At 39.2% G+C, this 17,345-nt stretch overlaps 1 protein-coding gene across 1 annotated transcript in view; it reads right to left on the bottom strand.

Moving 5' to 3' along the window:
- LOC103605159 (TM2 domain-containing protein 1) overlaps positions 1 to 17,345 on the bottom strand; it is a 32,793-nt gene that overhangs the window by 6,468 nt on the left and 8,980 nt on the right. The window contains exon 3 of the mRNA XM_008589744.1: positions 15,551 to 15,624. Coding sequence (XP_008587966.1) covers positions 15,551 to 15,624 — 74 coding nt within the window. The remainder of the gene's footprint in view (positions 1 to 15,550; positions 15,625 to 17,345) is intronic.

Below are 17,345 nucleotides of genomic sequence, written 5' to 3'. Positions count from 1 at the left end.
CCCAATGTTCATTGCAGCACTCTTCACAATAGCCAAGAGCTGGAATCAGCCCAAATGTCCATCATCGGATGAGTGGATACGGAAAATGTGGTATATCTACACAATGGAATACTACTCAGCTATAAAAACGAATGAAATACTGCCATTTGCAACAACATGGATGGACCTTGAGAGAATAATATTGAGTGAAACGAGTCAGGCAGAGAAAAAGAAATACCACATGTTCTCACTCATTGGTGGGAGCTAAAAAAATAAACGAATTAATTCACCCACATACACACACCAAAAAAAAACGGGGGGGGGAGGGGAAAGAAGATATAACAACTATACTTTTTTGAAGTTGTTACAACAAGCAAACGGAAAGGACATTCTTGGGGGGGAGGGGAGAGAGGGAGGAGGGAGGGAGGTGTCGGTGATGGGCCATAATAATTATATACATTGTATATTGACAAAATAAAAATTTAACAACAACAAAAAAAAAAGGAATGGGAAAAAAATAAATAAATAAATAAAAATAAAATAAAATTACAAATCTCTTAAAGTATCCCATACATGGAAATTATTTACTCAGTAAATATGTCCATGTCCATTTTTTTCATTGACAACAGAGTATAAAACCTATAATTATGAGTTTGTTTCTCTGCTAAGAAATATCCTGGAACCAAATTCTGTAGTATGAAGTTAAGCTGCCATTTAAGAAGCTGGGAGCAGGGCTGAGCCCGTGGCGCACTCGGGAGAGTGTGGCACTGGGAGTGCAGTAGCGCTCCCACCATGGGTTCGGATTCTATGTAGGGATGACGGGTGCGCTCACAGCGCTCACTGGCTGAGCGCGGTGCGGCCGGTCTCAAAAAGGACAAAAAGAAAAAAAAAAAAGAAGCTAGGGGCAGATTTCTGAAATCTGTGAGGAGAAGAAAGACCACTTACATACATCATTCTAATTAATGGACCAAGAGGTTGCCACAGGTCTTTATCTTATTAGAGGGGAAACAGCAGGGCTGCTACACTATGGAAAGCAATTTTGTATGAAGGGCAACATGTCTCTGTGTAAGAAGCCCTAAAACCCTGAAAAAGCAACTTCATATCCCTCTTTATTAGTTTCCTGAGGCTGTTGTAACAAACTACCACAAATTTAGTGGATTACCACAATAGAAACTTAACAGTTCTCAAGGCCAGAAGTCTGAAATCAGCACAACTGTGTACTCTACAGAGACTCTAGGGGAGAATCTGCTTCATGCCTCTTTCAAAGCCTCTAGGGGCAACTGGCATTCGTTGGTGTTCCTTGGCTTTTGTCCATTATCATTCCAATGATATCTGTCATTGGATTTAGGGCACACCTGGATAATCCAGGATGATACACCCATCTCAAGAGCCTTAACTTAATCACACCCGCAAAGACCCTTTTCCCAAATAAGGTAATATTCATAGGTTCCAGGGATTTGATATGGATGTCTTTTGGCCTACCATAACCTCCTTCTAGAAGACGGTTGGTGGCAGTTTAGAAGGACTGAGTGGAATTTCTTTCTTTGTGTCATTTCTGATTGTTTTCACCATAAAATTTTATTTGTAACTTAAATACAAAAAATCTTAAGTTGTTATCTTAAAGGGATAGGCTGTTCTATGGGTGCAAAATCTATAGCAAGAACAGTGAATCAGATAAATTTCAAAAAATGTATTAAAGTTAAGAATGCTAAGTGGTCACCAAATTTCCTGTTGTTTTTCTCTTCTTTGTCCTTGATGCCCACTCTAATTCTTGACAACCCCTCCCCCCACCTACTCATAGACATCCACACAAATAATGAGCATACACTTAATTTGCTATATGATGTGGATACATATTTATTCTTGAAAAATGTGTTCTTTGAATAAATATGTTTTTAATTTATCTGAATAGTATTGTGTTATAAATCTTAATCAAGTTTAAACTGTTTTCACGGTACACTATAATTTTAAGACATTTCCATGTAGCTATATGTACATCTCTAGGTAAGTGCTTATAATTGAAAGGATACCGTAGGCACTCAAATGTAAAGATACCGCGGGCACTTCTGCTTGAGTGCCCACGGTATCTTTACATTTGAGTGCCTACGGTATCCTTACAATAATTACTGCCTAGTGTTACACAGAATGCATCCACTTCCCTACTGGTGGACACATCTATGTTGATTACAACTTCCTGTTACCACAAACAGTAGACATTTTTGTACATGTCCCCTTGTGGACAGGAGTATGAGTTTTCTGGGGTAAATGCCCAGGAATATCTCTTTATTTACTTATTAGTTATTTGGGTAACCTGTTATATGAATCCCTCATTTGTTACTGTGCTCATTTAACTATTAGTTTCCCTATCATTTTCCTGTTGATTTGCAGAAATTACTTGTATATTCTAGATATCGATTCTTATTGCTAGGATCCTTTTACTTAGTCTATTAACTGTTAACTTAGTCTATGGTATCCTTTTTGAAACAGAATTTCTTAACTTTAATGTAGTCAAGTTCACTGATTTTTTTTTTCCCCTTTATGGTTTAATGCTTTTGGGATCTTGTTTAAGAAGGCTTAACCCATCCAAGGTCACAAGGATATTCTTTCTATTTGGCTTTATATAAAAGTTTACCTTCCAGGAATATACCTAAAAGAACTGAACAGGGACTTAAACAGATGCTACAGGCAGATGTTCATAGTAGCATTATTCACAATAGCTCAAAAGAGGAAACAACCCAAGTGTCCATCAACAAATAAACAAACAATATGTGGTATATACATACAATGGAATATTATTCAGCCATAAAAAGGAGTGAAGTTCTGATACATGCTACATCAATGAACCTTGAAATCATGCAAAATGAAATAAGCCAGACACAAAAGGCCAAATATTGTATGATTCCACCTGTATGAAATATGTAGAAGAGACAAATTCATAAAGACTGAAAGCAGATTATAAGTTATCAGGAGGTGAGGGAAAGGGAGATGGGGAGTTATTGCTCAATAGGTATAGAGTTTCTTTTTGATGTGATGAAAAAGTTTTGGAAATAGATAGTGGTGATGGGTGTATAACATTTTGAACATAATTAATGCAACTGAACTGTATACTTAAAAAGGGTTAAAATGGCAAATTATATATATATATATATATATATATTTTACCACACAAAAAAGAGCTTTCCTAATTTAAACATTATTAATAATGTAATATTAATGTTCACAATTTATAAACTTTTGATTTTGTTAGTGTAAAATGTATTCTTGTTTTAGTATTTAGGTAGCATTGTTATAAAAATAAATTAAACAAAAAAAATGTGGTTATCAGTAAGTATTTTATCACCTAAACTTCAGCAACAGATATGACCCTTCATTTAATGGCTCTGCATTATAACTGCAGTCATGCTTCTTAGATGAGTCAAATATTTTATAAATTTTAAATGTAATGAACGAATTCAGAAATGAAAGAAAAAAATAAAAACACTTTGTACAACTCTATCAATGTGCTGTTTTTCTATCTAAAATACTTCTAAGTTTCTCCATACAAAGAATGCAAAAATTAACACTGGCAAATTATCTCCTGAAGACCTACTAATCTGGTGACAAAAGTAAAAAGACTCAGGCAATCAGCAGATAATTATACAACCTGGGTCCATTCCAAGTCTCCCAAGTTAGTAAATTTGATTTTTCTTAAAATTCAAATTACATTTTTGTGTCCAAAACTGACTTGTGAGTGTGAGATGAGGCCATTAAAACCATCTGACTAGTCACATTTTAATTAAGCATCAAAATTCCTACACAGTGCCATAATTTATGCATTCAGAACCCCTAACTTTATTTGATTTAAAAATGGTTAGTATTAATCCTAAATGTCCAATATAAACATTACTCTTTAAGGAATGAGTAAGATTCACCATTATATCTCCTGAGAAAAACAAAACTTTGTTTTGAAAATTCCTTTAAGTCACTGAATAAAAATCTGCCCACAAGGTAAGTGAACTCAGTGAAATTTACCTAATTAAGGTGACATGACAGGGCAGAAGCTACACAATTATTAGTCACCTGAGTTTTCTACTTTATTTCCCCAATTAATCACACCACGTTTAAATAAATAATGAAAAAAGTTGAAAGATTATATCTACAAAATGATCTGTTTTCTACATATTGCTGTCCTACATCTAGCAAACTATCAAGTACTCTGATCAACTTTCCCAGCACTGGTAGTAGATTTAGGGTGATTACACATTTAGCCCTTTTGATCAACAGCATGTATTTCACAGGGCAAGGGCATAGGCTATGTCTTTGATAAACTGGCTTACACAGAAGTAAACCTATAGCTTTGTCCTTATTTATGCTCTAAACTGAAAAGCTTAGCCTTTTACAAGTTTTTGTAAAATTCAAAGAATTTAAACAAGATAAAGTCAAGATAATTCTTTTTTTTTAAAGCCTGCAGTTTCCCAAGGAAATATTTTATTTCTGATAATAAGTGGAATCTACTATCAGACCATTCTGGGATAGTTGATTGTAAATTCTTTTAGGGCAAGGGCCCCAAGTTTTTATACCTAAATTGGTGCTCAGTAAACCCATTTTCAATGATGGAATAAAACCTACTATATTTAGTTTATCACATCAACTTTCATTTTCATTGGGGAAAAATAGGAAAATGGTCAGGGCCCCTCAGATGTTCACAAGATTGCTGAGTATTAGCTGTAAATATCCTCAGGCATTCCTTGTTATTACTTAATGTAATTGTGTATGGGCTCTGACCCATAGTGCTTCTCAGAACTCTCAGAGAAGCCACTAGGAGAGTTGCTCCTAGATCTGAATAAAACCCATTCATTTTTCTATACCCACAGCTCCCAGGACCTTTTTTACCCTATTACCTAGTTCACAGACCTGCGTGTGGAGGGTTTGTGACCCAGTCTCTGCAACAGACTCGAGGGGTCTGTAAGCCGTAGCTTTACTATTGGCGTCATCGGCAGGATATGTGAGCAGGTATGAGAGCCAAAAGCCCCTTGGAGAGGGAGGAAACGTGGCTACTCCTGAACATGTTGTGCCCTATGGCCACTTTCCTGTTGACCGGGATCTGGTTGCTGCTTACTATACTACAAGTCAGCATAGACCAGGCACTCCATGAAGCAGTGCAGCCTTGGAGAGCCCCTTGGGAGGGGTAGGAAATGTGGCTATCCTTGAGTATGTGGTGACCAGTGACCACTTTTCTGCTGACTGGAGCCTGGCTTCTGCTCACCATGCTACAAACTGATCGAGATTTAAAGAAAAAAGCAGAGTTGTTGGAAGCATGAATAATTTATCTGGAGGATGACGTGCTGCAACTGGGCACCCCTGCCTCTCACACCTGGAAGAATGATAAACCCAGTGGTGAGCTGGAAGAGACCATGCATCTCCAGGCACAACCTGTTGTGCACCACAAACTGAAACACAAGCAGCCTATAGGACCAGGTGGACAACCGGCGGGTGATCCACAGGTGAATGAATTCACTACCTATGTCCCGTATACCCAGGTTGAATTAGTTGATTTAGGGAGACAGTTCCGGCAGAAACAGGGGGAGCCCTGGCTGCTTGGCTGCTGTGGTTATGGGACCTGAGGTGGATAGTGTGATATGCTCTGATGAGATGGAAAAATTGGCCTCTATTACCATGCGCCCATCCCTAAGGCAGCGGCTGCAGAACAGCCACAGATATGCACAAGGGCCAGGTAATCGCTCCTTAATGGAATGGGTGAGTGCAGCTGCCTGAACCGCGTGGGCAAATGCTGAAGAACTGCCCAAGAATGTGAGTAAATGGCAAACATATACTGACTTGGTTCAAATAATTCAGGAGCTGGGGATGAGGCAGTCCATGTTTAATGTAAACACCCATGGCCTGGACAATGAAATTTTTACAGGCAACATGAGAGACATAGTGCTGCAAAATGTCCCGTCAGCATCCTTTGGGTCACTGATGGCCATACTGGCCCCATACATTGGTCATCCTATACATGAAGTAACGACCATGATAGCCAGGCTGGGTGAAGTAGAGGAGAGGAGAAAAGCAAAAGAGGTCCAGAAGGTGGCTAAGACCCAACCCCCCCAAAATGATCAGGATTTTTACCCTGAGGGGACCAATCAAAACCAGCCATAAGGGCCGACCCCGTGGCTCACTCAGGAGAGTGTGGCACTGGGAGCACAGAGGCGCTGGGAGCACAGCGGCGCTGGGAGCGCCGAGGCCACGGGTTCGGATCCTATATAGGGATGGCCTGTGCATTCACTGCCTGAGCATGGTGCGGACAACACCAAGCCAAGAGTTGCGATCCCCTTACTGGTCACAAAAAACCAACCAACCAACCAAAAAAAGACCAGCCATAAGCAGATGTGGCTTGACTTGCTTGCAGCAGGGGTTGATAGCAAGAAAACTGACCGGCAGCCAAATGCAGTCCTGTTTACCTTGTGGCAGCAATTAAGCCCTGGACAGCATTTCACTAAACGTTCAGAAACAGGTAGCAATGTGCACTCAGTGGACTTAAAGGATTTTTTGATTGCTTCTGAGGAGGTGGATGAAATGTTCTAGTTCGACTAGGGAGCAGGCCAAGGTACTTGTCTTTTGAGGGCAGGCGAAGACCAGAGGCCTCACGATGAACTGGCAATACATTGGTCAAGGACTAATGTTCAGCGTGTTTTGGTGCTGGTAGATACAGGTGCAGAATGTAGCCTGATATATGGCAATCCAGATAAGTTTCCAGAGGCCACAGTTCGTATAGATGGATATGGAGGACATACTATTGAAGTCAGTGCTGTGTCATTGCCATTAAGCATAGGACGATTGCCCCCTCATGTATATAGTGTGTATGTGTGTGTGTATGTATATATATATATATATCTCCAGTAGCTGACTACATCTTGGGTATGGATGTACTTTATGGCTTGCACCTGCAAACAACAGCTGGAGAGTTTTGGCACAAATACAGACAATAAAGCCTGTGTTACGGGGATATGCTAAACATGACCCACAGGTGTAACCCAAGCCAAGATGTGTAGTTAATGTAAAGCAATATCGCCTACCGGGAGGATATGCAGATAGGTGCCACTATATTGGAGTTAGAAAAAGTTGGCATTATTTGTCCAGCTCATAGCCCATTTAATGCTCTGGTATGGCCAGTGAAAAAACCTGACGGTACCTGGAGAATGACTGTAGACTATTGAGAACTTAACAAAGTAGTGCCTCCTTTGCATGCAGCTGTGCCTTCAGTTCACAACTTGAATCAGCTGATGACTCAGCTGGGAACTTATCATTATGTACTAGGCCTTGCAAATACTTTCTTCTCTATTTCAATCTTGGCTGACAGCCAAGATCAGTTTGCCTTCACCTGGGAAGGCAGGCAGTGGACCTTTCAAGTATTGCCCCAAGGTTAGCTGCATAGCCCAACCATCTCTCATGGTTTAGCGGCTGGGGACCTAGCCAAGTGGACAAAGCCAAGCACAGTTATGATGTTTCACTACACTGATAATGTGTTGTTAACCTCTGATTCTCTTTCACATTTAACCCAGGCAGCTCCAACACTGCTAAGCCATTTAGAACAATGTGGGTGGGCTATGAACACAGCCAAAGTACAAGGACCTGGGCTGTAAGTCAAATTCTTAGGAGTGGTCTGGTTGGGTAAGACGAGGGTAATCGCAGAAGCTATTGTAGACAAGACACAGGCATACACTCAACCCAAAACTCTAGCTCGGCTACAGACATATTTGGGACTTCTGGGATATTGGAGAGCTTTTGTACCCCATATGGCTCAAATGGCACACCCACTGTATGCATTAACAAAGAAAGGAGCCCCCTAGGATTGGACTGAGGAAGTAGAACAGGTTTACTGAGCTACAAAAAGGGCACTACAGGGGCCGGCCCGGTGGCGCACTGCTACAGTGCGCCGCTTGGGAGTGCAGTGGAGCTCCCGCCTGAGGGTTCGGATCCCACATACAGACCGGTTCCCGCTCACTGGCTGAGGGAGGTGCGGGTGCAGCACCGAGGGTTGCGATCCCATTGCCGGTCCCGGTCCGGTGCGGGCGTGACACTGAGGGTTGCGGTCCGTTGCCGGACACGAAAAAAGACAAAAAGAAAAAAAAAAAGGGCACTACAGCAGGTACAGGCTTTACAAGTAGCTGATCCCACTAAGCCTTTTGAGTTAGATGTAACTATCACCCAAGAAGAGTTAGGATGGGGTCTGTGGCAGAGACAAGACCAATTCTAGTCTAAGCTCTGGAAGAGTGCTGAAGTACGCTATTTTCTAATAGAAAAACAGCTAGCAGCTGTGTATTCTGTCTTGATGGCCACTGAAGCTATCACAGGAACTGCTGAAGTCCTAGTAAGGACAACATATCCCATACCAGGTTGGCTGCGCATGTGAACAACCAACCCTAAAACAGGTGTAGCTCAGACTCCCACTCTGTCTAAATGGGGAGCAAATATACAACAAAGAAGCACTGCGTCAACAAGTCCTCTGTCCAAAGAGTTGCAAGCTATGCTAGGCCCAGCAGAAGTTGTGGAAGAAACTTTGACACACCCCTTACCCATGGAGGTAGAGGGTACACCTTTCCATGTGGGATAGGGACCTATCACAAAACAAGCTTGGTATACAGATGGCTTTAGCATGGGACCCTCGGCATCACAGACAGCTGTTGCTGTCCAGCCCTTAACAGATACTATGTGGTATGAAAATGGCACAAGGCAAGGCAGTCAATGGGCAGAATTGAGAGCTGTTTGGATGGTAATAAAAAATGAGGCTGGGCCATTAACCACCTGTACTGACAGCTGGGCTGTGTAAAAAGGTTTAAACCTTTGGATTTCTACTTGGAAATATCAATGGTAGATGGTAGGACACCAACCCCTGTGGGGACAAGCCATGTGGCAAGTGTTATGGGAATTGGGACATGAGAAAGGAGTAACCCTTTTTCATGTCACAGGACATTTCCCACTAGCCAGTCCAGGAAATGATGAAGCTGATGCCTTGGCTAAGTTAAGATGGCTGGAGAGAGCCCCAGCTACTGATGTAGCCCAATGGTTACATCAACGAATCCAGCATGCTGGCAGCAAAACCATGTGGATGGTGGCTCAAAGATGGGCCTTGCCTATAAAATGGGAAGATGTAGTGAACGCCTATCATGCTTGTCCAGTATGTGCTCAAGAGAGTCCACACCCCCAGTGGATACCTCATATAGATGGGCAAATAACTCGAGGAAGGATGCCCCTGACTTGACGGCAAATGGACTTTGTCAGACCACTGCCAAGGTCAGAGAATTTCAGATACATTTTCACTGCTATTGATACAGCTACTGGTCTTCTGTTTGTACGGCCTTGTAAGGCCCCAGATAAGGTAAACACTGTGAAGGCATTAAATAGCCTTATGGCCATGTATGGCCAGCCTATAGTCATAGAGAGTGAACAATGGAACCCACTGTACTGGACATGAGGTTCAGAAGTGGGCTTCCCAGTTGTCTATTCAGTGGAAGTTACATATGCCATATCATCCCTAGGCAGCAGGGATGATTGAGCAATACAATGGTCTTTTAAAAAAGGGGCTAAGGCTATCTGCCCATCCCCCATCCCTGAAGGGGTGGACACAGCCGTTGTGGCCGACAGTCAGGATTCTAAATGAGAGACCCCACAAAGGTGGGCCCTCTCTAGTGGAAGCTCTGTTGCATAGGGCTGCAGCACCTATACAATTGCAAGTCACTACTCAAGATGAGCTTTTGAAGCCACGATATGGCAAGAATGGAAATATTCTCTTACCAGCCCCAACCTGTTTACAACAGGGACAGACAGTACAATGGGAATGGCCTTGGAGAATAGAAGCCCCCCATATATGCTGGGTAGGCCTAATAGGGCCTTGGGGGAAAGGATTAGAAGAAGACTTGCAAATTTCACCTTGGGTGACAAGTACTGGCCTCCTCGAGTAAAGGTAACATGGCCTGGAACAGATAAGCACTCTATTCTAAATGGCACATTTGTATTATCATTATGGCCAATTATGAGTTCCCCTATACTGTTACATATAGTGCCTACAGATACAACAGTACTAGCAGATAATGTATGGTACCATAAACTAGGTAAGATACCTATTCCTGCAACCATCCTTTCCCAGGATGTCAAACTAGCATGTATCTTACCAGAGGAGTGAGAACTCCCCCTCTTGGTAACAATAACCCTTCTGTCTTTTCACCCATAGTGTTCTGGCTGCAGGTACCAGAGTCAACTGGATACAGACATACATTCATGTGACGAATGTTGGCTTATTGAATATACTTATTGAACATACACTGAACTTCACACCAATGATGACTACTAACCGGACACGTGCAGCTAACAGTTGAAAGAACAAAACTACAGGACAAGACTTAAGGCATATTGGACAGACAATAGGTTATATGAATGTAAAGGTCATTTATCCTCGCTAAGGGAAAATCGCGGAAGATTCTGAACACGTAGATTGTACAGCAAGGGACCCTGAAGGGGTGGATTGTTGGGGAAAAAATAGGAAAATGGTCAGGGCCCCTCAGATGTTCAGGATCTTGCTGAGCACTTGCTGTAAATATCCTCAGGTGTTCCTTGTTACTACTTAATGTAATTGAGTATGGGCACCCAGTTGTCCAGGGTTATGGACTTAAGTATAAAAGACTAACAGCTCTAATCCACAGTGCTTCTCAGAACTCTCAGAGAAGCCACTAGGAGAGCTGCTCCTAGATCTGAATAAAACCCATTCATTTTTCTATACCCACAGCTCCCAGGACCTTTTTTCCCCCCCTATTACCTAGCTCACAGACCTGCATGTGGAGGGTTTGTGACCCAGTCTGTGCAACAGACTCAAGGGGTCTGTAAGCCCTAGCTTTACAATTTTTAATTCATTATCTCTCATGTGATCCTTTGAAATTTAGAACTTTATCTAAGATCCTGCTATGGGCTGAATATTTGTGTCCCTCCAAAATTCTTATGTTGAAATCTAATCCCTAGTGTGTTGGTATTAAGAGATGGGGACTTTGAGAAATGTTTAAGTCATGAGGGCTCCCTCCTCATAAATGGGATTAGTGCCCTTATAAAAGAGGCCTGAGGTGTCTCTTCCTCCTATCACATGAGGACACGTAGACAGTGCCATCTACGAAAGAGAGCCTTCAGCAGAAATTGAATCTTCTGGCAACTTGATCTTGGACTTTCTAGCCTTCAGAATAGTGAGAAACAAATTTCTGTTGTTTATAAATTACCCAGTCTAAGGCATGTTTTTATAGCAGCCCAAACGGACAATGGCAGGACCTTAAGGAAAGCAATCACTTTTTAAAAACTACCTGCTGTAGACTGGATGCCCCCGCAACCTCACTGAAGTTTAAATTCCCATTGTAATTGTTGAGGGTGGGAAATTCTATCATGGTAATTGAAAGGTGGGGCATTGAAGAGGTGATTAGAATGTAGGACCATGTTACAGTGAATTGATTAAAAATCGTGGTTGGGGGCATGGTTCTGAGGGATTTAAAAGAAGAGCACTTAAGAGGTTAGTCTCTCTCTGCTCTGCCATTTTCTGCCATGTGAGACCTCAGGTTACTGTCGCCACCACCAAGACCCTCACCAGATGTATTCCCTGCACTGTGGACTTCCCAGCCTCTGAAACTGTAAGCAAATTTCATTTTCTTTATAAATTACCCAGTTCCATGTATTTTATTATAAGCAGTGTTAATGGACTAATACATTACCAGTTTTAGCTTCTTATCTTGCTTGTAATTGGCACAAAGCCACACTTTTCATAAAGTATACTGCATTCACTTCAAATCAGCAAAAAATTTTTGAGGGCATACTCTACGTTTAACACACTACTGTGTGAAAAGTCAAACTTGCTGTGTAAAAGTTAAAAAATAATAGAAAGTGGTATATAACTCAGTGGCATATATTAAATGCCAAACTAATGAGGCATATTTTACAAATCTGATTAATTTGTTTAAAAAAGTCAAAAATGTCTTGGAGATTATACTGCTGCTTATATAGTTATTAGTTCTCTAAGAAAATCTACTCTGTAATATTAAGAGGAATGAAAATGAAAGTAATTTCTTCCATGATGCACAAATTTTTTAAAACTGTAACAAAGAAAGAGCCCTGACATACTTCCTTCTAACAACTCTCCACATTCTAACACATATTTCCATTTTCTCTCTACGCATCCTCATCTTTCTGATTTGTGGCTGTCTTGTCTCCACTTTCATAAATTAAAAATATTCAGATCATGTGAATGAGGAAAGAGGTTTAAATATAATCAAAACATTCTCATATTTTTTCCTGATAAAAAAAAATCTTGTCCAATCTACCTTTCATGATGTGTATAAAAGTATACAGGCACAAAAGAATGTGTGTTTTTAAATCTTCAGTGTGGAATATACTATAAAGCAAATGTACCTCACAGGGCCTGGTTTTCCAAAGCCTTGCAGTTTTAAATATTGACCTTGTGGAGGACTGGAAATTTTCCTTGGGCTATAAAGTCTCTGGTGTAAGATAAAGATTTGTGGCACAGCAAGGTTGCTGGCTCAAAGACAGACTAGTTACTGATTGTTATGTAAAGATACTGAGAAATTGCTGTAAGAAGGAATGTTTGCTAAGATCAAGCTTTTGTTGATAGCCTTACTGGAATGTCATCTGGCTTGTTTCACTGAAAGTTACCAGCCTATACTGTTAAACTATAACCCCTACCTATGTCTCTTCCTGTAACTTCCTGGTCTGGAAAATAAATGCAGGAAGAGAACCCCAATTGGCGGTTAATTTCCTGAGGAAAGGTTGCCTCTCACTTGAGGGTTCTGACAGGAGATTAACCACTTTGGGGTCTCCACTGCTCAGAAGAGATGGGCTTTGAGTAATCCTTTGTGTCTCCGTCACCCAGGGGAAGTGGAGTGACAAATCCGTGGGGGGCGAAGCAACACAAAGCAACACTTCAGAACTACATTATGAATAAATATATATATAGTAGTTATATACAGTAGTAACCTACAGCTAAAAAACTATATGCTATACATGTATCACTGATTAGGTAGATTATGTTGATTGCATCCTATGTATTATTTCACACCATTCATCATTCATATTATTTGTATATTTTTTAAGAACAAAAAATAGAAACTTGCAAAGTTTACAACAAATAAACTCATTAAAATATTTTCAGTAAATACAACAATATGTAAAGCTTACTTTACTTTAGCAATATGTGCGTTATACTTTATATTGTTTGGTTCAAAGACGAAATAGCTAGACTCTTAGATTTTTGTTACAAATACTGTGAAACAAAGTATGTTTTTATAGGTCTTAGGTGCATGTACAATATGTTTCCGGGATAGTCATCCAACAGAAAAACACTGCTATTCACTGGGGAATAATATTTAACGGCAAAAAAAAAAAAAAAAAAAAAAAAAAAAAAAAAAAAAAAAAAAAAAAAAAAAAAAAAAAAAAAAAAAAAAAAGAAAAGAAAATCAGACGTGGAGAGAACAAGGAAGGAAAGAAAAAAAAAGACGTGAACTAAATGTAAAAGGTCTATTGAGAGATCGGAAAAAAATATATTCAGGATATGAATTTAACACAGATTATAATATTTGTGATAAAAAAAACTTATTTAATTTGCTGAAAAAAATAATTCTCCCCTAAGACTGATGTACTCAACGTCACTTTAAGTATTAAACAACATGCAGAATAAGGCTACATGTCTTATTTGGCTACGTTTGAAAACTAATTTATTTTTCCCCTAATCTGAAAGTAGTCTAAACTGGCTATTCCTATAAATGACTTACTCAGGGAAATTTCCTGCAGAAATTCAAACAACTTAATTCAATACCTCAATAATTTCTTAACATGATAGAGTCCCAATCCCAGGAGATCTTTTTTTTTGTGTGACCGGTAAGGGGATCACAACCCTTGGCTTGGTGATGCCCGCACCGCACTCAGCCAGTGAGCACACCGGCCATCCCTATGTAGGATCCGAACCCGCGGCCTCGGCGCTCCCAGCGCCACACTCTCCCAAGTGAGCTATGTAGGATCCGAACCCGCGGCCTCAGCACTCCCAGCGCCACACTCTCCCAAGTGAGCCACAGGGTCAGCTCCCCAGGAGATCTTTAAGAAAAGAACTATTTATCATAAAAAGTTCAGGCATACATGTACCAGAAGGCTGTGGCTGAATCAAATTAGCTCTATTATTTAATATAACTAACACTACAAAGCAATGATAATATTACAAGTCATGGAAATATTACCTAAATGTTTGGGAATTCAAAAAACTTTGAATTCCGCATACCTTAACTCCAAGAATCCCAATAATACATTAAATTCCTTGGATCCTCATTTAAAGTGAAAAACTAATTTTTAAGCATATGTGCACAAGTACCTTAGCTTCTTCATGCCTGCTTGCATGTCCCACAGTCACAGAAGGCAGGAGATTTGGTTAGGCTTATGTTTACAAGATAGGGAAATTTCAACCTCAAAACCAAATATTTTCCATGTTTAATTCTGATATCTTATTGGTCTATATGCTGCCTCCTCCTCACAGTATGGTATCAAAATCTCCTAGATTTTGACTTTCTTTTAAAGCATAATGATAACATCAAGGAGACAGAATTGAAAAGTTCAAACACTATATGAGAAAGCAGAGCAAAACAGATGATGATCTAAATGCATACTGACACGTTTGCTAAAGACATTAGGTGCTCCATAAATGCTTGTTGAAATGCTGTTTGGCAACATTTGTTGTGATAAATTCATCTCTGTCTCTAATTTAAGAATCCTTATGAGTTAACCACAACCAGTTCAGTATAATTTAACAGAAAACATCTGGTGGAGCTTTTAAATGCTTCAGGACAGCATTTCACAAACTATGCCTGCCCCCACACCCACTGCAGCAGGAGAAAATGAGGTTAACAAAGAGAAGCAGATATGAATATCAGGAGATTCCTGAACATATCATTTGTTTATATGGACTTGGTCTTGCCTGAGGCCAGCCCCACTCCTAGATTTTCTATAGAATGCCCATACATTCCTTTTCTTTTTGACTTAAACTAGCAGGATTTCAGGTTCTGTAGAAAATCTTGTATATGCCTCCACAATGTTAGTATGTATATCAGAGTCCCATCAATATCCTTTTATGGTAATCAACAAGATGACTGTGACTATCAGGAAAAGAAACAATAGATCTCAGAAATAATCACAATCCCTCTTGGAAACTCAATAAATATAAAGATTGTGAGAAATTATTCATCAAAGAAACCTCTAACTCAGTAGAATTCACATTTACAAATCACATTTGAGCATGGAATCCTTTTTTATGAACTTCTTATGTCTTCTAGAACTACTAATTGGTAGTTCTAAAAGTTCTAAAAGAACTAAAAGTTTCAGTTTAGGAAACGTAAATTGGATACATGGCCTTGATCTCTTAGATCCAGATCTCTGAAGAAATACTGAAGCAAGCATTCCTGTCTGCTTCTTAATATATTAAAAATTTTAAATATACCAGGAGAAGATCACATAACTCAATTTTGAATGTAAAAGTACTTTACATTCTAGATTGAAACTAACTTACCTGCATTGAAATAAGAATGAAATCAATTAGGCTCCCAATTCCACAAAACCCTACAGTGCAAAATTTTAACAAACCTAGAAAAGAAGGTAAAGTCATTTACAATCTGGAAAGTCTTATAAATATTAACAAACTTTTCCATTTTCCAATAAGCCATTATATATACCACGAATTCTTTATATCGAGAATATAAAATAACACTTTGAAAAACCACATCTTCACCTGAAAGAATAAGAAAAGTTTAAAGAAACCTCTATACAGAAAAGCCACAAAATAATCGAATTCTTTATATCGAGAATATAAAATAACACTTTGAAAAACCACATCTTCACCTGAAAGAGTAAGAAAAGTTTAAAGAAACCTCTATACAGAAAAGCCACAAAATAATTTATTAATTCACTTAACAAATAAATGGTAGTAACTGAAAAACTCAATATATTCTTACAAAATTTTGTAAAAGGTTTAGAAAATAATCCTTAAGTCTCAAAATACACCAGAGTTACAGGACATCTCTTAGTCTTAAAATCTTTATTTATTTAGACTTAATACCTTATGTGATTTAATACACATTTAGAGTAGAAAGTTCAAATATATAAACTGTCATGCCACAGAAAATCAGGAAATAATATTGATATTGTAAAATTTTATTAGTAACCCAATTTTCTCTTAAATTTATCCTATACTTTTTTTTTCTTCTAAGCATCTCCTGTTTATTAGTTTTATAGTCAAAGTCAACAATTTTGGGCACTATATCCATCTTGGTCCTTGATCCCAACCCAAAAGCTAAAATGCTAAAATGGATAATAGATCATATCAACTACAAATAGACACCAGCTAAAAATGATAAGAGTGGATAAAATCACCTCCTGCATACAACCTGGAAATACACAAATAAGACTGAAATATGTATTAGATAACTTTTCCCCCTTCTTAGTATTAGACATATAGCAGAAGAATGTTCTAAGTACTAGAATAACACATGTTAAAAATAATTTAATAACTATTAAAATATAGAGATAATAGAAATTTTTGCTTTTAGTTTTCTTCAAAACACTTATTACCCTTCCTAACATTTTATCTTTGTTTACAGTCTCAGGAAGCCCCATTAAGAGCAGAAAATTTTATCTATTTTGTTTACTCCTGTGTCCTTAGTGCCTACAATATTGCCTGGCACACATAGATGTTCAATATTTGTTGAATAAATGAATAAATCTTCTCATATTTCTGCTTCCTAAAGACCCCTATCATTTTATCCATTATCTTACTCCTTTAGTTATTTTTTTTAGTAGTTGCATTTTACTATACTTGCCCAAGGAAACTTGACTGCTGAGATTTTATCCACTCAGTATATTTTATATTTCTGAAATGTATCCTTCCTCACATAGCATATTAGTGTAAATTTGGAAGTATCACAATTTCCCTTCCTTTAATTTGTTTATAAAAAACAAGTATTGTCGGGCCTTAAAAACTAATGCCACCTTAAGTGACATTACAAGCAGCGCCATTATGGGCCCACAAGGGTGTATTAATGTGGCAGCCTAAGACGGCGCTGGGAGGAAGTAGGGTGGTGGTGTCTGCGGGAACCTTGCCTTAGCCCTTATTGGCCAAATACAAGCACTTGAGGTTGCAATAGCTAGGCATTGAGACAGGATGCATGCTCTCTTGACCTTTAAGCTGATAAGATTATGTTAAAACCTATCTGCCTATAAAAGCCAGTGCGGGGCCCGGCCCGTGGCTCACTCGGGAGAGTGCGGTGCTGATAACACCAAGGCCCCGGGTTTGGATCCCATATAGGGAT

Source organism: Galeopterus variegatus, unplaced genomic scaffold, assembly GCF_000696425.1.
Source record: "Galeopterus variegatus unplaced genomic scaffold, G_variegatus-3.0.2 Scaffold5631, whole genome shotgun sequence".
In the NCBI taxonomy this organism is placed as follows: domain Eukaryota; kingdom Metazoa; phylum Chordata; class Mammalia; order Dermoptera; family Cynocephalidae; genus Galeopterus; species Galeopterus variegatus.
This window is presented reverse-complemented; position numbering and strand designations above follow the sequence as displayed.